A 21,939-nucleotide genomic window follows, 5' to 3' on the forward strand; every position below is an offset into this window, starting at 1 on the left:
TGCTGAGCTACATGATAATACATTGATTGAAAAATTAATCACATTGCTTCATTTGTTCAGTAGATATCGTTGAACAACATTTGTACGGCATATATACATATACACACTCACACACAGACATATGCTCGATACTGTTGGCAAACTTCTCGAGCGTGTCGTCCACCAAAGAATAGAAGCAGCAATAGAAGCATTCCGGAGAGGTCGATCCACACTAGACCATCAACCATGTCATCGATACCGCCAGAAAAGCGATTTCAGGGACAAGATGGCTTAACAGCACGAAGAGGTACTGCTTAGTACGTACTGCTTAGTACGTACTGCTTAGTAGCGACTCTGGACATTAAGAATGCCTTCAACTCAGCCAGGTGGGATTGTATTATGGAGGCTCTTGCAGAATTCAACGTCCCAGCATACCTGCGGCGAAGGGTTGACAGCTATTTTACAGGAAGGGTCCTCAAGTATGATACGGAGTGTGGCCCCGAGCAGTATAGAGTCACTGGAGGGGTGCTCCAAGGCTCAGTACTGGGTCCCCTACTGTGAAACATCATGTACGATGGGCTGCTGAAGCTGGAAATGCCACGGGAGACTAAACTCGTGCCATTCGCAGATGATGTGGCCTTAGTCATTGTAGGAAAATACCTGGAGGAGATCAACCTTATCTTCGACATGGCGTTCGAGATAATCAGTCGCTGGATGGACTCAGTGGGTCTGAACCTTGCGGAGCATAAGACAAAAGCCGTGTTGATCATTAGCAGGAAGAAAATCGAGACTATCACGCTGCAGGTCGGGTCTTGTGAAATTTTTTCCCAGGCGTTCATCCGATACCTGGGGGTGATGATCGATGCTTGACTCAACTTCAAGCAGCAGGCGGAACACGTGGGTACCAAGGCGTCCGGAGTCAGATCCACCTTATCACGCCTCATGCCTAACATCGGAGGTCCCAAGCAAAGAAGACGAGCCCTGCTGTCTTCAGTGGTTACATCGGTGCTCACGTATGGTATTCCCATTTGGGCCGACGCACTCCAGCTGCAAGAAGCACTGCGTAGAATCGCGTCACTCTATCGGCTGAGTGCCCTCAGAGTTGTGAGTGCATACCGAACGGTGTCGCAGGACGCAGTGTGTGTCATCGCAGGAATGTTACCGATAGAGATACTAGCTGAGGAGCGAAGATCCCTGTACAAGCGGAAGAGATCTGAAGTGCTGAGTCCCGAAGAACTAGCGATAGAAGAGAGGCGAAACAGCTTGAAATGATGGCAGCTAAAGTGGGACAACCCCACCAAAGGGAGATGGAGTCATCGTCTAATCCCGAAGGCGCATGTCTGGCTGAATCGCGACCATGGAGAAGTCAATTATTATCTCACACAGATGCTGTCGGGACATGGGTGCTTCCGGACCTATCTTCATAAATTCAGACATGAGGATTCCCCGGAGTGCCCGACCTGCATAGGAGTGGATGAGGACGCGGAGCACGTGTGTTTCACATGCCCATGCTTTAGCGAGATCCGGAGTATCTGGGAGACTGCACTCGGAAAGCGGGTCTTGCCTGGGAATGGGATGAAAATTTTACTGTCATCGCAGGCAGCCTGGGACACAGCGAGCAACTTCGCGGCCCAAGTCATGAAGGAGCTCAGAAATGAGGAGCGCAAAACTGCAGAATAGATGCAAAACCTGTTGGAACTTCCTACCCTCACACAACATCTCAGTAGGACATGGGGATGTACAATAAGCTTAAACAGCGAGGAAGAGCAAATAGCTTAGACCTCTCTCGCGAAGTAATACTTAACGGTCGTGCCGCGAGGGAAAGTAGGGTCGACGAATTCCCGGGGTCAAGTGGTTTTAGTGAGTGAGGGCCCCACACACGGTGTGACAGTAACTTCCATGTTACTGTCTACTATCGTGCGGTTAGGTACATTTTGCCCCAAGACCTCGGAAGGGAAAAAACACACACATACAGACCTCCCAGGAACTGCAGGACCTTGTCGACAGGGGAGGGGCTTAAAGGATATACCCAAACTAAGAAGCAGTTCAAGCCAAGACGTATCCCTTTCAGGACATCTTGGGAGAGACGCCCAACTCCAAAAGTGGCGTGCAGGGTGGGCTCCCTACAACAGCCTCCCCCCCCAGAGTCAAGGTGTTCACCGTGCCGAGCTCTGAAAGGCACTAGAGGTAGTTGGCGTCGCGAACGGTGTTCCCTGGGGCATCAGGTCGCACCCCGGGTGTATTAAGTGGCACAACTCCCGCAGCCGGGGCTCTGTTGAAGTGGACAGTTATTTCCCTAGGTACTCGTGGGCACACTATCATGATAAATCTAGCAAATCAACCAAATAAAGATGCAGGAGGGAGCAACGGGCATCATGCCCAACAGGTCGCACTGGATGCAAGTGCTGAAATGAGGGGGATACAGGGATGGGATCACCTTGAACGACTCATCAACGAGATACATGATTTCATCCAACCCAGACCGAATGTCCACAAAGAGATCAAGTCGAAGGTAGCCAGCATTGGTTGTGCCTTCAAGAGGCTGAGAACCTTAGAGGAGGCAAGAGTGCTACATCAACGTCTTGCTTTCTCGAACCGTGAAGTCGTGTGTACGCCTCCAACATCGCGTGGTCGCACAATCACTGAGACGTGAGCGAAGGACATGGAGGTCGACAATGGAAACGGATCCACCACTAGAGACGATCGCGAGATCCACAAGGCCAAACGCAGGCAACGTAGAAGGCAACAACAGAAGCAGCCCCAGCAGAAGAAGATGTCACGAAAATCAGTGACTAAGCCCAATGCGCTGATTGTCCGACCAAAAGAGAAACAGAAATATGCTGATATACTCAAACTGGTGAAGAAGGATCTCCCTGATGATCAGGTCCGTACCTCGGTCGATAAGATCCGCAGAACGGCTACTGGAAATCTATTGATCATTCTCACCAAGGAGAATCCAGATGGAGGCCATGGACTCCGAAAAATCATCGCTGAACTCCTTGGGGATGACGCTGAGATTGTCAGTATAGGGCCACAAGAAGGTCTCGAGATCTCGATGAAATGACAACGAAGGAGGGAATTTACGCAGCCCTGCAAGAAGCGGCGGAAAAATCGTGCGAAATCCCGCTGGACGCCGTCAAGTCTCTTCGCAAAGCCTATGGGTGGACTCAGACTATCTTGGTGACACTGCCGTCGTCGACGGAGGAGTTCGTTCTGGGCGACCGGGGTTAGATCAGGATTGGCTGGGTAAACTGCAGAATTAAAGTAGTGGAGAGACCAACCAAATGTTACAAGTGCTGGCATTATGGACATCTCGCCACTCAGTGCAAAAGGGAAGTGAACCGGTCCACTCTCTGTATTCAGTGGGGAGGAGCTAATCATAAGGCCACTGCGGGAGAGAAGGATGCCCGATGCGCATTGTGCGTCGAGAAAGGCAGCGCGAAGCATTGCACTCACGTCGCTGGTAGCAGTAAATGCCCAGTATACAAGAAAGCACTTCAGAAGCTCTCTAGTAAACGGCAATAATAAACCGAAAAGCGGCAAGGTGCTACAGATCAACTTCAATCACTGTGAGGACGCGCACCATTTACTCATGCAAGCGGAGCGAGAGCAGAAACTTGACCTCGTCATGATCTCGGAGCCATATCGACATCTTGGCACCCAATCCTGGATTACTGACGCCAGCAAGAAAACTTCCATCTGGGCTTGTGCGAATCGTCCATTCCAGGGTACCACCAATAATGGCATACAGGATGATAAAGGCTAAGGTTGATGGGATTTATTTCTACAGCTGCTACGCCCCACCGAGCCTTCCAATTGACGAATTCACGGACTTCCTATGCAGGCTGACTGAGGATGCAAAGCAGCACTTTCCCGTGACAATAGCCAGGGACTTCAACGCCTGGGCAGTCGAGTGGGGGAAATAAGGAAATGAACATCAGAGAGCAAGCTGTACTGGAAGCTATGTCATTGTTGGATGTGGTCCTGCTGAACAGCGGCGATGAACCGACTTTCATGAGGGGAGCGGCAAGCTCAATTGTGGACATTACCTTCGTGGGCAGCACCCTTGCAAAACAAAACTGTTCATGGAGAATAACTGATATCTACACAGCAAGCGATCACCGTGCGATACTCTGGGAGGCACGTAATTGCCACAGACTCACCATGACGCCTAAGAAGACCAACTGGATTGGCTGGAAAGTGAGCAATTTCGATCCTGACTCCTATTCGATTGCACTGGACGACCGCCCGATCAGTTGCAGCAATGCTACTGAAAAGGCGGATAATATCATGAAGAAACTGACGGAAGCCTGCGGTGCCACCATGACCAGAAAGCGTACCACAAACCTGCATCCACCGATGTATTGGTAGAATTACATGATTGCCATCTTAGGGAAAGTGTGTAACGCAGCCAGAAGATTGTCCCACCGTGGCCGTAAGAAGTCAAACTGTGAGGAGTTGGGTATGAGATATAAAAAAGCACGCCGAAAGCTCAGCAAAGCTATCAAGTGCAGTGAAAGGCAATCTTGGAGTGAGCTTCTTGCTGAGGTAGAAGGCGATCCGTGGGGTAAACCATACAAGGTGGTGATGTCGAGACTCAAAAGTCAACCAATACCTTCGCCAAAGTGCCCTGTGCTACTTGAAAAAATCGTCAAAGTGTTATTCCCCCAATAACCGGAGCTTCTTCGCACAGGCGAACAAGAGGAACAATGCTGGTTTCAGCAAACATCAAGGAAGAGTTGATGGAAGCTTGCAATAAAGTGGGTAACACCAAGGACCCCGGTCTAAATGGAATCCCCAATATCGCGTTGAAGTCAGCTATCCACGCGATGCCGGAGCTTTTCTTGGACGTATACATCGAGTGTCTAAAGGGGGGACCTTTCCTGCCATGTGGAAGCAGCAGAGACTAGTACTACTCCCGAAGGGAAAAACCACCAGACGAGTCCTCATTATACCGTCGCCTCTGCATGCTTGATACCGTTGGCAAGATTCTTAAACGTATTGTCCATAAAAGAATAGAAATAGCAGTCGAACCCCTGTTGGCCGACAACCAATATGGGTTCCGGAAAGGCCGATTCACTCTGGACGCTATCAATCTTGTCGTGGACATCGCCAGAGATGCGATCGCAGGGAAAAGATGGCTCAATGACATGAAGAAGTAGTGTTTAGTAGCGACACTAGACATCAAAAATGCTTTCAATTCGGCCAGGTGGGACCGTATTATGGATGCTCTTAAGGAGTTCAACGTACCGGGATATTTACGGAGAATGGTCAACTATTTCACTGGAAGAGTCCTTAAGTACGATATAGAGGGTGGTCCTGAGGAGTAGAGAGTCACCGGAGGCGTACCTCAAGGCTCAGTATTGGGTCCCTTGTTTTGGAACATTATGTATGATGGGCTACTGAAACTGAAATTACAGTGGGAAACTAAACTCGTGGCATTTGCAGAACACGTAGCTATAGTCATCATGGGCAAATATCTAGACAAGATCAACTACATCTTCGACATGATCTTCAAGATGATCCGCGATTGGATGGACACAGTGGGCCTAAAACTGGTAGAACACAAGACGGATTCTGTGCTGATTACTAGTTGAAAGAAAATAAAGACAATATCGCTACAGGTCAAGTCCTGCGAAATTACTTTTCAGCCGTTCATCCGATACCTGGCGGGTGATGATCGATGCTCGACTCAATTTAAAGCAGCAAACCGAGCACGTTGGTGCCAAGGCGTCTGGAGTCAGATCCACATTATCGCGCCTCATGCCTAACATCGGAGCTCCTAAACAAAGAAGACGAGCGCTGCTGTCATCGGTTGTCACATCAGTGCTTACCTATTACATCTCCATCTGGGCTGAGGTACTGCAGCTACGAGAATCACGTCGAAAGGCTGCACCAGTTTATCGACTGAGTGCTCTGCGAGTTGCGAGCGCATACTGCACATTGTCCGAGGACGCAGTGTGCGTCATTGCCGAAATGCTACCTATTGAGGTATTGGTCGAAGAGCGAAGGTCTCTGTATCAGCGGAGAAAATCTGGAGCACTGAGCTCAACAGAACTCAGTACAGAAGAAAGGCGTAATAGTCTACAACGATGGCAGCTAGAGTGGGACACCTCTACCAAAGGGAGATGGACTTATCGACTAATCCCACCGGCAGGTGTTTGGTTAAACCGCACGCATGGTGAGGTTAACTACTATCTAATGCAAATGTTTTCGGGACATGGGTGCTTCCGGGCGTATCTTCATAAATTTAAACATCAGGATTCCTCGGAGTGCCCAGTCTGCACAGGAGTGGACGAGAATTTGGAGCATGTGTTTTTCAGGTGCCCCCGTTTCAGTAACATCCGGCATACTTGGGAATCAATGCTTGAAACGGAAGTCTTGCCTGAGAACTTAGTAGAAATTATGCTGTCATCACAGATAGCCTGGGACGCAAACAGCAACTTTGCAGCAGAAGTTATTAAGGAGCTCAGAAGTGAAGAACGCAAGCGCAGGGCTGCAACGTAGTTGAGAGATCTTCTGGAACCTCCTTCCCGCACCCAACACCTCAGCAGGACAGGGGGACGTACATTAGATGAAAACAACGTGGAAAAGCAAATAGCTGAGACCTCCCTCGTGAAGGAATACTTAACGGTAGTCCCGCGAGAGTATAAATGGTTAGTGGAATTAAGTCTGACAGGAGTTTAGTCGATATTGATCGTAGATCCGAATCCGACATACCGCAGTTGAAGGAGGAAACCACCCGTTCCCTTCTTCAAATGGGGATCCATAAATACATTCTCCGACAGACTTTAATAAAAAAGAACACACACACACCCACACAATCGAGTGTGATGGTAGCTGGTAAGTCAGGCCCTAAAGACTCTGCTCCTCGATCGACTGCTTGGTCGGGCCCTCCTGAATGGAGTATATGAGCGAGATCTCGACCTGTGCTGTTGAAGCTACCTTGCGAGGCTGCAATTTGCCTCGTCAAGAGCTCGACCTTTGTATTGGCTGCCATTATTATTGTTGCCACCTAGCATATTGAACATCTCGCCAGCCTATTCAGCAAGTCGTTTCAGCGGCAGATCGAGTGTGACTAGGCTCTGTTGGACTCCCTGTCACAGATGAGGCATCCTACGATTCCTCATGATGTTATTGTCGCTACCTGGAACGAAAGAGTTAAGACGATTGTAATGGTGAGATGGAGTACGATTACCTAGTGATTCACCGTCAACTAGCGGACAAATTTTAGCTTCCTTTCATTTCGAGAATTGAGCAATGAATTGAGCCTGGAACTTTCCCAGCGATATCGGTGTCTAATACTCCGACAGTATAGTTATACTTCTCATCTTCTGATATTACCATTTTCAGAGCGAACTGGCTCTCCAGCTGTGTGAACAATATTTGTGAATACTCCTCACTGAATTTATTTTTTCTGAAATACGGATGTGGCACATTTTGTGTACTCACCTCCGTTGACACCTCCAGTTGAATCACCTGGCATTGTCTCAGAGTTATTAATAACAATTATTCAAAACTAAAATATAAGAATTTTGAGAATTACAAGAAATTCGTGAATTCTTCACTCGAATAATGCTCACATTCTGGCAAAGTCGTTAACGGTCTTTGCGTTTATATTAACACTGTACTGCATTCATGTGGGTACTCTGCAATGTGTCAGTGAGTGTGAGAGATTCAGCACTACTGTAAAACTCACTATCACGTGGCTCGTAGAGGGCGGAAACATGCTCACGGATGACTGAAAGAGTGTCGAGAGTATGCGCACAACGATGACGCGTGAGCTACCTCGTGGAGTTTTCACCGTGCCCGGAACGCAATTGTTTGCCGGAAAGTGGAAATGATAGAGTTTTTTTTTACAGGAAACAATATTGGACTGTTGTTTATAAGACTAATTAGGTAGTACGGTGCGGGTAATCAGAGCACTGGTAAATTCTCCGAAACAAAATTGGGTGGAAATCGCAGGGGGTTGAGCTGAGTACTTCTCCATTTAAAGACAAGCGCATCTGTATTGAACTTGTTGCATTCGCGAAATTCCCATTCAAACGTTGATAAAGATCACGTCAGGGTCACCAATGTAGAATTCGTGGTATGTTTTCGTCGGGACGTTAATAAAATTCGACCCAGGCGAATTAACATTAAGCTAACTTTATTCGCCGAAGCATAATGCGAAGGGTTTATAATTATTAATTCAATATATTCGTAAAGGCGATAGCTGATAGACTGGCTGCTGACGAGTAGTCGGATGTTTGGATACCGGGGCCGTGATGACGTCAAGTTCATATATGTGTGAGGTCAGTGACCTCCGTCCGACCACTATCCGGGCATGCAGCGAGGCGCTACAATCTGATCATTTTTTCTATTATCAACTTGACTAGTTCCTCCCGCCTGTACACCAACATATTTTTTTACTTCTGTACAGGATATTGTCTATTTTTAATTCAGCACAATATTTTTTTCTGTATTGAAATATAAACATATGGCTTTTCAAAATGATTTACTGCAATACGTTTTCTTGAATCTATTTTAATCATGTTTAGGAAATTATAAATAATTTACCTTCCACTCAAACATTATCGTCAGTCTACCCCCCCCCTCCTCTTTCCCAAAATATATTCGTAATTAATAAATAATTATCAATTCCAGAATGGAAAAGAGCTGTCACCACTTCCAAACATCCACCCGCATTTCTGCTGAGTTCATCCGAGTGGAATGTTGGCGTGATGGTACCGGAATCTATCGAGACTACCACTTCTTCGTACTCCACAAACCCGAAGTGGAAGTCCGCTGCAAAATATCCTCAAAACAAAAGCACAAAAAGTACTTTCTCCCCACCAAGCCTGTCACAACAAATAAACTAAGCATCCTCGTCCTCGGCCTTGACTCGATCTCTCGCCTAAACTTCCACAGAATGATGCCGAAAACCGTGAAGACCCTCGAAGCGCTCTCCGCTATTGAGATGCTTGGCTACAATAAAGTGGGTGACAATACTTACCCAAACCTAGTTCCCGTTTTAACCGGACTCTCAACAACCGAGCTTCAGACTACTTGTTGGAATGACACCAGTAAACCTTTCGATGACTGCCCCTTCATCTGGAAGAATTTTAGCACTTCCGGCTATCGCACGATTTTTGCGGAAGACGCCTGCTCAATGACAACCTTCAACTATCTGAAACCTGGCTTCCATAAACCACCAACGGACTACTACCTCCGCCCCTACTGCGTCGCCGCAGAAAACGATATCGGCAACACCCGGGAATTAAATGCCCATTTATGCATTGGTGCTCGCAAGAATTTCGAGAACCTTCTAAGTCACTCAACCAAAGTGGCGAGAACCTTTTCGAAAGATGCATACTTCGCATTCTTCTGGCAGGCAAGTCTAACTCATGATTTTTTTAACTATCCTCAGCTGGGGGATGTTGCATATTCTAGGGTCATTAATCAATTTTATGAAGAAAGACTGATGGAAAATACTGCACTGATCGTTATGAGTGATCATGGAATAAGATGGGGAGAGTTTCGGCAGACGTATCAAGGGAGAATGGAGGGGAGCCTACCATTTGTGTTCTTAGTATTGCCGAAATGGTGGAGGGAGAGATATCCCATTGCTTTTGCAAATCTGCGAAGGAACACTGGAAGTTTAACAACTCCGTTTGATCTTTATGAAACCCTTGGAGATCTTTTGAAACTCGAAATGATTGAGGAGGAGCAGATAAGAGAAAGGACGAGAATGATGAACGCATTCGAGGATAAAAAGTTTCTGCCTAGAGGCATCAGCTGGTTTTTGCCCATTCCTGGGCACAGAACATGTGATCTAGCAGGGATTCCCGGACACTGGTGTATGTGTCATGCTTCCAGTGATATTGAGTTTCATCACGAGTTAGTGAGAAATAGTACTGTTTTCCTCATTGAGGAATTAAACTCAATGCTCAAGAAATATCCTCAGTGTGCTGAGCTCAAAATGAAAAAAGTGATGAATGCTAAAATATGGAAGCAGGCGGAGGACGCAAATTCTCCTTGGGCGGATTTTACGATGACCATTGAGACTTTACCGGGAAATGCAATTTTTGAAGCTTCGATCAGACATGGAATAGATGGCACTAATAAACTCGTGGGGTCCATCAGCCGGCTCAATGCTTATGGGACACAAAGTGCTTGCGTGAATGACTTCAATATGAGGCTCTATTGCTACTGCCAGTGATTAAGAGGTTACAGTGGCAAAATAATTGATTGTCTAATATAAAAAATATTTTGTAGTATTTTGAATAAATGTTGATGAAATTGTGGAAGGGTTTTTTTTTTTTGAAAATTTCTGATCGAGGAATTTGTGACAACCAGGTCGTCAGACTTGAATAATATTTTCGTTTACAAAAATCAAATTCTAATTTTTATTAAGACTAGGACATTCTTCTAAGACAAGATTTAAATAAAAATAACGTCTAGGATACTTCTCCCATCTATGAGAATCAGGAAAGGAAAAATTCCAATTCCTGCTCAATTCTAATACCCTTTTCCCATCTCCAACGGTCATAACTCCAAGCTAAGGGCCTGAATCGAGAAGAGGAGGTCCTGAGAAATATCTCTTGGGACCAAGCAGCATCCAGACCATCGCCTTCAGACTTGTAGAAGGAAGTATTGGACAATGGCGTCCCTCTACGAGACCCATGTATTTCAATTGGGAGCAAAAGGTGTCTTCAAGCAAGGATTCATTGCTATGGGAATGGCATCAGTCCAGGGTACCCTGACACAATGAGCGACCAGAGGGGCAGCTTCTGTCCATCTGATGCACCGATTCTGCAGGAAATCAGCGAGGGATACACGAGCGATACCCAAAAACAGTGAATTTTCACTATAAAATTTATTTAGAATTGAAAATTTCATGTTGAAAATTAGTATGAACAATATTCGTCAAATATTGTAATCTTGAATTATTTGTGAATCTACATATCTTAAAAACAACAAAATTTAGCCGGGTCTACTGTTTGGACGAGTCTATTGTGCGAGATACATCGGGGAAAAATCTCCCCAAGAGACACCGCAAACAACCAGCCCAAGCCACTCAACCCACGCTTGGGTAGAATCGTCTCCTAGCTAACGCGAGATGTAGCCGCAAAATTAGTATGGTCCGCACAGAATGGTATTAATTTTGTTTATTTTTTCTTGAATTGGTGTCATTTATGTCAAGGCTGTAGTCCATCCTGGGAGGACGTCGTTCTCATAATCTTGGCAGGTGCGCCAAGCCGAAATATTATTAATATTGTTTAAAAATGAGAATTATTGTCCTCTGTCTTGGCTTCTCTTGAAAACGCGTCCATTATGGCGTCTTCGTTCTGCCTTTGTCTGGGGTCTTTTCGAGTTGAGGGAGTTGTAGTCAACTCCCAGGATTACTTTATGAATTTTCTATATTTCATTTTAGTTAATTCGGGTTGAAATATTGAAGTTTAGTCATTTTTGTTTAATTTTCAGTGTAATTATAAAGGATAATTGATATATGTTGTATTTTGAGGTCACATAATTTCGTCCAGTCATAGATTAATCCGTTGTATGGATATTTTTATCCTATTTCTGACTATAACGAGGTTTTAAAACCGTATATAATTCTTTCTTTGTAAAATTTATCTACATGTTCAAAATGAAATTATATTTTGGTGGTTTATATAAGAAATCTTGTGTTTTCATTGTGTGAAAGTGGAGGAGAAACTAGGCCAGAGATGGAGTATCGTCCTCCCTATCCCTTGTAATAAGCAGAGTTTACTCAAACACCTCTGAGTTACCAGCAGAATTCGAATCATTCCAATTTATATAACTTTTCAATAAACTAAAAATTCATCGACTGACACCCATTTCAGTGAAAATTAGTTGAAAAATATATCTTTATTTTTTAGTCGAAAATCCTGAAAACGTCACAAATTAATCGGAGAAGTGCGCCAAATAATTCTGGTAATATGTAATACGTTTTGGCAACCATATCAAGGATAGACGGAAGGTCAAGAGGAATCTGCCATTTGCGTCGTTGAAACTACAAAAATGATGAAGGGCGACGTATTGTACCTCAGAAGCTCTTGCTGGCATTATATATTTTTGACTGTTTTGAGAAGCCTTTTTTCACCACGTGAATAGCTGTAAGATTTTGATAACCCCCTTTCGAAATCTGACTTATGGTTATGAATAGGAGTAGAATGAGGAATATTCGGAACTCTTTCAATTCTTCTTCGTAATACTATTCCATATTCAACGTGTCCCTTTTAAAAAATTTCACACGCAACAATTATTTCTTCGATTTTCCTTCATGCCATTATGGGAGAGTTCCCCTTCACGAACGGCAACAGGAGTATTTATCAACCCTACCTTCGTCGTGAGTCTCGCACTTGATGCTAACACTTGGAGCTTAGACGACGCATATATGCGACACTTCCAAATATGACTCATGCTGTTTATGCTTATGGTTCACACTTCGGTTCTCATCGTACGTGAGATTTTCATGACAACCCCTTCCCTTAGTGGGATACACTGCTAAGTTTCAAAATTTCTGCAATGGAAAGGGAGCCTACGTCAGGCAGTGCACCTATAGTCACTTGAAGTATATTTTTTGTGATACCTGCATCAAAAGTGCACTTTTCGAAACGGTTTAGTGTGCGTAAAGCTATTGTTTTCCGCACGGCGTGCGCAAAGTTCACAAGCGTGCGTAAAGTGAATTTCGAGCGCGTTCGTCCTACGCACTCGTGCACTAAAACAACCACATTACCCCCACTACCGTTCCGAACAGTGAACTCGGCAGGTACCACGAAAAATAGTATGTGTTACATGTGCGTGTGAAAAAGTGTAACTTTACGCACTAGTAAAACAATATACTAGGTCGATCGAACCGAATCAGCAAGTGTGGCAAGAATTTTCAGAGACCTCGAAAAAGGATTTTGTACTTGGAAAGGTTCCAATGTGATTAACGATGGTCAAATGATTTGAGACAAGATTTTTTCTACTCTAATTATTTAAGTGAAATATTGTAACTTCGTCAAAAGATCTCACTCGATGCGGCTTAGGTCAGTAGCTGCCGGGGCTCACGGCAATGCATTTATTTTAAACTTACTGTTGGGCGTCAGTCAATTTTCCAAGATTGACAACTTGTTGAACTTCGAAAATAAATGAATTTACATTTGTGACTCTACCTTGTGATTGAGGAGAGGCTCGACTCTAGAGACCCAGAAAAGAGACAGAGAAGACCAAGAGAGACAGGAGCGACAAATTACTTACTTTGATCTTCGGAAACCGACTCTCCTTGTACAGTTCGATAGGTTTTGACAAATGTATATCAAATATAATTAAACCAAGATTGAATCCACACGGCGTTACAATATATTGATTAAGATCGATTATTAATGGCACATACAAAAGGCTTAATGAATAATATAGAATGCTTGCGTTATGTCGCCTGACACGAGAGTGGCGTGTCTCCACACGTTGGCCTACTTGTTAGGCGTTGCTAGGCGATTTAGCGCAACTCAGTGGACCGAATAAAGTTGTTGACCCCTCATTGGTCAGTTCCCTCGGGATTCAGTGATCAACGAGAATTGTTGATAGGGGTAGTATTCAAATATCCCGAATATCCCGGTAATCCCGGCTTTCCGAGGCTGACATTGAGTGGAAAATAGTATTATCACAGACTACATGTGGAAAGAGGCTGCGACGTTGGACTCGTTATAGGGGTGACTCGGACACCTCAATAAATCTACGATGAACTCTCGGGTCGCTATCTTGACCCGTCTGCTTCCGGCTATTTCTGCGGCTACAGCCTAAGGGGAGTCTGCCCCAGACGGAAGGAAAAGTGTGCGGGAGCGGGAGGAAAGTGAGTACTTTCCACCCGAGGGCGGGAAGTACTCACTTTCCTCCCGCTCATCAGACAGCAAAATACAAACTTTCCTTTGCAGGCGTGTTAAAAAATAACATATGCACCTCGGAGAGGAAAACATGACTTTCCGCCCTAAATGCACAATATACTATTGGAAAAAACTATTTAACGTCTATAAGACCAACTGATTGTAAACTGGGTTGAGTGTACGCATTATTACCAATGATTTTACGTTGAAGTTTAATCTTGATTTGGACTGAATGTCAATCCATTATATTGATATTTGTCTTTGTTTTTGACGATAAGAAGGAGCTGGAGTCCTCATCCTGCATTCCTTTGGAAATAATATATATTGTCGTATTATGAAATTACATTTATATTATTTTCTAATATTAAATTTGGTGTTTTATTTATGTGTGGTTGTTCGGTAATGAACCAAATATTCATACGCACGAATGCACACATACTAGCTCCGCTCGCATGCACGCGTGGCCTGCGCACAACTGACCTGCGCAACTACCTCAGATGACCAGTGGCCTCACACCTCTGACACTTGAGGCGCCACTTCATGGACAGGGGTCATTTAAACGTTCCCATTTTGATGGGGTCACGTTCACCTTTCTTGATTTCCGCTACCTGCCACCTCGTGGCCTATAAATCTCGCGTTTTGCATTTCGGCCATCGTACTGTGTACATTGCATTCTGCGAATATATTGTTTTTCTCAAGTTCCGCGCATTAATTGCTCTGCGTTATTTAAACTCATTGAACTGCGAATAATTGAATCATTGTGACCCGCACTAATATTTTGATCATTTCTATTAAACTTAAAACCAGTGTAATTATGGACTTTATTTAAATTGAATTAACTTCTGTAACCAATGGCACTTGTAGGGATCCTTAGACTTTCTCACGCTCCTTTAAAATCCGCTTTTATTTCGTCCATCGCTTCCCTATTCCCCTCAAACCAGATTTTATATCGTTTCCCTTTCCCCTTGTAACACATGGAGCCTGTCGGTAAACCCTGAGCTACTGCGTATCTAAGAATCCTTAAAATTACAAACTATTCAAATTGACTCTTATGGGATTATTTATATTCAGTGATTATCTTAATTTATTATTAGGGCCTGAAATGGGGGATTAGGGTGATCAAATAAACGGGACAATGAGGGATAATTTGAATCACTATAATTTCTAATATATTTTAACTGCTGCTGGATTACAATGTATTTATAAACTCTTTAACTGTTTTTCACTTCTGATCTAGAGGATGGGTAAGGCCAGGCTACTTTTGTACACACGAAAAATATACAAAAGGGAAGAAGGTGTTTTCGCGTCTAGAGACACAACAACCAATGAACGGAATACAATTCTATATTATCATTCCGGGCTATTTACTCAGCCCGGAATTTTATTCTTGGGTAAATTTTATGAATATATCTGTCGGAATAATTTCTTTAGTTCATTCCAACTGAATACGATGTTCTCTAAAATAATCGTCAATTAATAGGAGCAGAAATATATGGCCTCAGCGTTGGGAGGTTCGAGTTGAGGAAAATACAGTGGGAAAGGGGGGAAGGTAACTGGTACTCACGGCAACTACCAAATTGTGTTGAAGAACACTGTCGCTCCGGTCAGGTCTTCCACGGGGATAATTATTATTAGAGACTCTATTCATTCTCTCCGGTTATAGGCATGGCCAATTTTCAGGCTACAACTTCAGCAACTTCAATTAGGATCCAACGGGTCCCCGTTGCTCCAAACGGAATCTTTATGGGGTCTCTTTATATTATTTTCTTTACAATACTTGAGCACGTGTTAACACCGGGGACTGGCGGGGCGGGTATGTCCACCTTTCCTCTCCGCACTTCTTTCGCCCTTCCTCTACTACTTTCGTCCATCTTCTTCGACTCTTCTCGTCGACGCAACGTCTAGGCACTGCGTAGGTGCAAGTAACGTCCTATAGTGTGACAACAGGAAGATGTGTCATCCTTCACTCTATACTTTCTCATTCTCTGTCGTTTGGAAATCGGCATTCTTCCTTCAGTGGGGCATCCGGGGATATTCAGACTCTATCTTCGGGGCGGTTCGTCACTGAGTACGATTGCTCTCTGAGTCTGTTTCGGGTTGAAATGAGAGAAGGCCAGATCGGGGGAATTTAGGGTGACCAATGTTAGAGGGAAATATTCAGAGGAAATATCTTGTGAGGAGCTAAATTCACCTCGTTACACTACATACACGTATCCAATCGACGGGGTTGATGAAAATTCTAACCATGGAAAATCATTCGTTAGGTTTGAAGATCATATGCGACTGAATATTATACCAATGAGTTAATAGATGGATACAACAGTAATGAAAACCGCCAAATTGGAATGGTCCACGAAGGGAAGTCATGTTCTTTCAAGGTGAAAGGGAAAATGGTGAGGAACATCTCTTTTTTATGAAGATTGCAAACTTTCCATACGGGTGTTTCTGAAAAATCTAGGTGGAAAGGCCTTTGAGGTTTTAGAAAGTCTGTCATGTTCTCTAATGTGGAAGAATTGGTATAACACGGATGAAAAAATTTAATAGAAAAACTTAATGAATTGGTTGGGGAATTCTATGGGTTTCATTTAACTTTCTATTAGTTTCTGGCCAATTCTACTGAAATGTTCAGTAGAAAATATTTAATCGAAAAAGTCAATAGAATTAAATTGTGTTGTATAACTTATTTACTTCAGATATTTTCTATAGAATTTCCTCGGTTCAAATTTTCTAATTTTTTTCATTCTGTATTTCTTGTATTCTCATCAAGAAAATCAAACAAAAAAACTTGGAAAATTCAAATTTTCTAAGATCTTTGTCAGGAGCTCCAGCCGCTTTTTAGAAACTCCACTCTGGTGTATCTTTCATTGTAACCAATGAAGATTACAGGCAACTGTCAGCATCGCGATGCATGAATCATCGATTTTTGCGCAATGTGGACCGTATTCCATTATGTCAGTATTGAACATATGAATAGCCTCTTTCACGGTGTTGATCCACTGTTGCGGAGAATGAATTCCAGACGAAGCAGTTTCAGATGGATCTGTCTCACAGGAATCATCCAGACTGTGCTAATAAAGGTCCGTAAGGTATTGGGAACACAGAGACTTTCCCAATATCTTCTCTGTAACACGGGATGCCACAGTTTCAGGAGATCGAACTTCAGAGCTGCTCAACTCTTCCTCAGATGGTTCATCAGCTTCCGTGTCCATCTAGATAATATTCCCGTCATCATCTTCCAACAATTGGATCCTTTTGAATGGGGTGCCGATAAACCATTGATGATAATTATCTTGAATGCTCCTATGAAGTGAGTAACTGTCAGATTGCAGTTAGTCGGGCTGAGTTGGCGTAAAAGACGAACAAATTCTCCACGGCATCGAGGTTTGGTTGACGTAAATTCGACGTGGTGAATTCTACATCATCTAGTAGAAATAGCCACAAATCTTAAAGAGCTGACAGGGTATTGACGAGGCCGTCTAAACATCGAGTATTGATCTTCTTCCCATTCCAACATTTGAAGATTGCTTGACTTACTTTCCCCCGGAAGTAGGCCCACTTGTCCACATGCTGGCATGAAAAGGTGACATTTGTCCATCGGCCTTTCTTTTCATCTCTTTTGCTTCTAGGATCATTGAGATAATCGAACATTTCATTCCACTCTTCGATGACGTAAGCTGGCACTTTCGCAGCTAATTACTCCAGGACGTTCCGAGTAGCCATGGAGCTAATGATTTATGAAACAGAACTACTCAGTGTTTGGGTTGCTTATTTTAGTCACATCTTGGCCTTAGACGTGAGCAAGGTGAATAGGTTTCAAAGGTAAATAGGTTTCAGTTCCGTTAGGCAAATTCGATGGATCCGATGGAAGTGATAAGCTTTGATTACATGGCCCTAGTTTGCCACATACTGAAATGATTTGCCTTCCTTCCACCAGGCGATAATATTTCCGAGATACTTTACTCTTTTCTGAGTGGAAAACTTCTTGAACCACTGGTCAAAATTTCCAATGAAATTGTTGCGGGATTGGAAGAGGTGAGGGGCGTCGTACAGAACGGATGCTTTTTTGTCACAAACTTTGAAATAAGAACCCGGGATGTCGATAAATTTCCTCGTCTCCTCCTGCAATACTTTCAGAGCACTGCATACTGCGGCGACGAAATTCAGCCCGGGTAAACTTATTTGCAAGTTTCCTTCAAACTTTTTTTTCCAAGGAAAAATCAGCGAAAAGCATTAAAAGGATACATGCAGGAAAATAAACCAGCAGAAATAAATTTCTACGCTGATGTATTAGGTGTACAAATTAATTCTCAGCCCCTAGATTAAGTTGATCAGAATACCTACTTGAATTGAAAGAATTCCCCACAATAAACGGCGTTTTGAAGCGCCATCTGTAAACTATCAAACCACTCAAGTCCGATTGTGGTGTCATCAACACAACCTCAAAAAACATAGTGAATAAAAATGCCGTTCGACAAGCAGCACTTGAAGCACTGCCTTCTTTTCACCATCCAACTTGGAAAAACTGCCACAGACACCCAAGAAATGATTCATTCGGCCTTGGGAGGGAGTGCTGTATCTTATAGCACATGTAAAAAGTGGTTTAAAAAATTTCGGGATGGAAATTTTGATCTCCAGGATGAGGAACGTCCTGGGCAACCAAAAACAGTTGAGGACCAGAAGTTGGACAACTTACTCAATGAAAATCCCTGTCAAACACAACAGGAGCTTGCTGCTACTCTTGGAGTGACCCAGCCAGCTATTTCGGTGCGTTTGAAAAGAATANGGATGGAAATTTTGATCTCCAGGATGAGGAACGTCCTGGGCAACCAAAAACAGTTGAGGACCNACCTGGAAAAATTGCCGCAGAAGCATAAGAATAGATTCGTTCGGCCTTGGCAGGCAGTGCTGTATCTTATAGCATATGTAAAAATAGTTTTAAAAATTTCGGGATGGAAATTTTGATCTCCAGAATGAGGAACGTCCTGGGCAACCAAAAAAGTTGAGGACGAGGAGTTGGAAAACTTACTCAATGAAAATCCCTGTCAAACACAACAGGAGCTTGCTGCTACTCTCGGAGTGACTCAGCCAGCTATTTCGGTGCGTTTGAAAAGAATAGGGAGGATACAGAAGGAAGGTCGTTGGGTGCCCCATCATCTTACCTCAGAAAACAAAAGTCGACACTGTGAAATTGCAATGTGACTACTGACCAGATTCAAACAAAAAGACTTTTTACATATAATTGTGACTGGGGATGAAAAGTGGATATTTTACGACAATCCTAAGAGGCGAAAGTCGTGGGTTTATCCGGCGGAGCCGTCAACTAGCACTGCAAAACCGAACATTCACGGGAAAAAATTGTTGTTGTGTATTTGGTGGGATTCCAAAAGTGTAATCTATTATGAGATACCCGAACAAGGGGAAACCGTCATTGCTTAGCGTTATCAGGCCCAACTGGTGAAATTGATTGATGCTATTGAGTAAAAGAGACCTTTTACTGGTAGTGGTACGAGGCAAGTGATTTTGCTGCAGGACAACGCGCGGCCACACACGGCAAAATAAACCCTCAAAGTTATCCCCACGTTGAGCTGGGAAATTCTCCCACAGGCGGCGTATTCTCCAGACCTTGCGCCTTCTGACTATCACCTTTTTCGGGCGCTACAACATCACTTGGTGGATACGTAGTTTCGATCTCCTGAAGAAGTCCAGCAGAGCATTGATGACTTCATCCAATTAAAACCACCATCTTTCTTTCGAGCCGGAATCTGACAATTGCCCGATAGATGGGAGAAATGCGTGCAAACTGATGGTGATTATTTTCAAGATTAGATCTGTATTCATTTTTTTAGAAATAAATGTCAGAATTGTCGAAAAAAGGCCGAGAATTAATTTATACTACTAATACACAACAACAATTTTTTGTCGTGAATGTTCGGTTTTGCAGTGCTAGTTGACGGCTCCCCCGGATAAACTCATAACTTTTGCCTCTTAGGATTATCGTCAAATATCCACTTTTAATCCCCAGTCACAATTTTATATAAAAAGTCTCTTTGTTTGAATCTGGTCAGTAGGCACATTGCAATTTCACAGCGTAGACTTTTGTTTTCTGAGGTAAGATGATGGGGCACCCAACGACCTTTCTTCTGTATCCTCCCTATTCTTTTCAAACGCACCGAAATAGCTGGCTGAGTCACTCCGAGAGTAGCAGCAAGCTCCTGTTGTGTTTGACAGGGATTTTCATTGAGTAAGTTTTCCAACTCCTCGTCCTCAACTTTTTTGGTTGCCCAGGACGTTCCTCATTCTGGAGATCAAAATTTCCATCCCGAAATTTTTAAAACTATTTTTACATATGCTATAAGATACAGCACTGCCTGCCAAGGCCGAACGAATCTATTCTTATGCTTCTGCGGCAATTTTTCCAGGTTGGAAGGTGAAAAGAAGGCAGTGCCTCATGTGCTGCTTGTCAAACAACATTTTTATTCACCATGTTTTTCGAGGTTGTGTTAATCACAGCACAATCGGAATTGAGTGGTTTTATAGTTCACAGATGGCGCTTCAAAACGCCGTTTATTGCGGGGAATTCTTTTAATTCAAATAGGTGTTCTGATCAATTTAATCTACGGGCCGAGAATTAATTCATACACCTAATAGCACTTCCTGTTCTGGGCATGTTATTTTATAATTCCTCGGGAGAGTAATTAATAAATATACATGAGGCAAACCTCGTTTTTGGAATTCAATCACCTAGACATATGCTTAAACTTTTCCGAAAATGTCTTTTTCGGTCGATCGCAGGGAAGTCGCTCATTTAAATTCTCCTAGACTTCTCTTCAATGTGGATTGCACGTCATAGTTATGAAGAGATAAGTTTTGCCAGATTTTTGTACGACGGCCATAGCGTCTTGATAATTTTGAGCCATATTGCGTAGAGATCCAATGAATGTAACAGATAAAATAATCATTTTTCCAATAGTACTATTCGAATATTGCGCCGTATTCTCCATAATATCAATAACTCCTTGATAATTTCCTAGTTTGAGTTCATCTTGATGTGTTCGGCAATATTCCATGCTATCCCGCTCGATTTCAACATAACTATCAACAATTCATTGCTGGAATGATCTACCACCACACAAGAATAGTACATTGTGATATAAGGGCGATGAGTGGCAGGTTATGACGAGTGTGAAGTTTGTTGCACGAGCGGAAGGCGGGTGCAATAAACACACGAGTCATAACCTGTCACTTATCGACCGAATATCACATACTATTTTATGTCGAGGCTAAAGTAAAAAAATGCGACAAATTCGGTGGAGGGGTGGGGTGGGGGCACAGGCAGGGGGTCCAGTGGGACGAAATCTATCATTAAATGAAAAATAATCATTTTCAAAACTCCATAACACGATTTTTGACACAATCAATTTCCTTTGAACCGCAAAGAACTCCCTTTCAAAATTTATTGAATTTTTTTTTTCATTTTTATTGATAATTTGATCGCAGAAATATCCAACTATCCCAAAGAGAATAATTTTTGAAATCCAGTAATCTCATTTTGAACATGATTAACTTTTATTTGAATCACAATAAACATTATTTGAACAAAAAATATGCATTTTCGATATTTTCGCGATATTTTGAACACAAGAAACACTGTTTTAACGAAAAATATGATTTTGTCATATTTTTGGAAATTTTTTTCGCTTTTTCCTTCATTTTCTATTTTTTTTCTCATTTTCCAATTTTTTACGACTCCAAAACAACAATTCAATCCTTATCCTAATTTTTTGAACACAATAAACATTATTTCAACAAAAAATACACTTTAGCGATATTTTCGCGATATTTCGAACACAAGAAACACTGTTTTAGTGAAAAATACGATTTTGCGATATTTTTGGAATATTTTTTCGCTTTTTTCTTCATTTTCTATTTTTTTTTCTCATTTTCCAATTTTTTACTACAAAATAACAATTCAATCCTTTTTCTAATTTTTTGAACACAATAAACATTATTTCAACAAAAAATTCACTTTAGCGATATTTTCGTGATATTTCGAAAATAATCAACATTGTTTTAATAAAAAATACGA

General features: G+C 42.9%; 1 protein-coding gene across 1 annotated transcript in view; it reads left to right on the plus strand.

Annotated features, from left to right (window-relative positions):
* LOC107039709 overlaps positions 1–10,180 on the plus strand; it is a 231,473-nt gene extending 221,293 nt beyond the window's left edge. The window contains exon 3 of the mRNA XM_015259470.1: positions 8,626–10,180. Coding sequence (XP_015114956.1) covers positions 8,626–10,180 — 1,555 coding nt within the window. The remainder of the gene's footprint in view (positions 1–8,625) is intronic.
* The last annotated feature ends 11,759 nt before the right edge of the window (positions 10,181–21,939 follow it).

Source organism: Diachasma alloeum, unplaced genomic scaffold (genome assembly GCF_001412515.2).
Source record: "Diachasma alloeum isolate Michigan unplaced genomic scaffold, Dall2.0 Dall_scaffold_00306, whole genome shotgun sequence".
NCBI lineage: Eukaryota > Metazoa > Arthropoda > Insecta > Hymenoptera > Braconidae > Diachasma > Diachasma alloeum.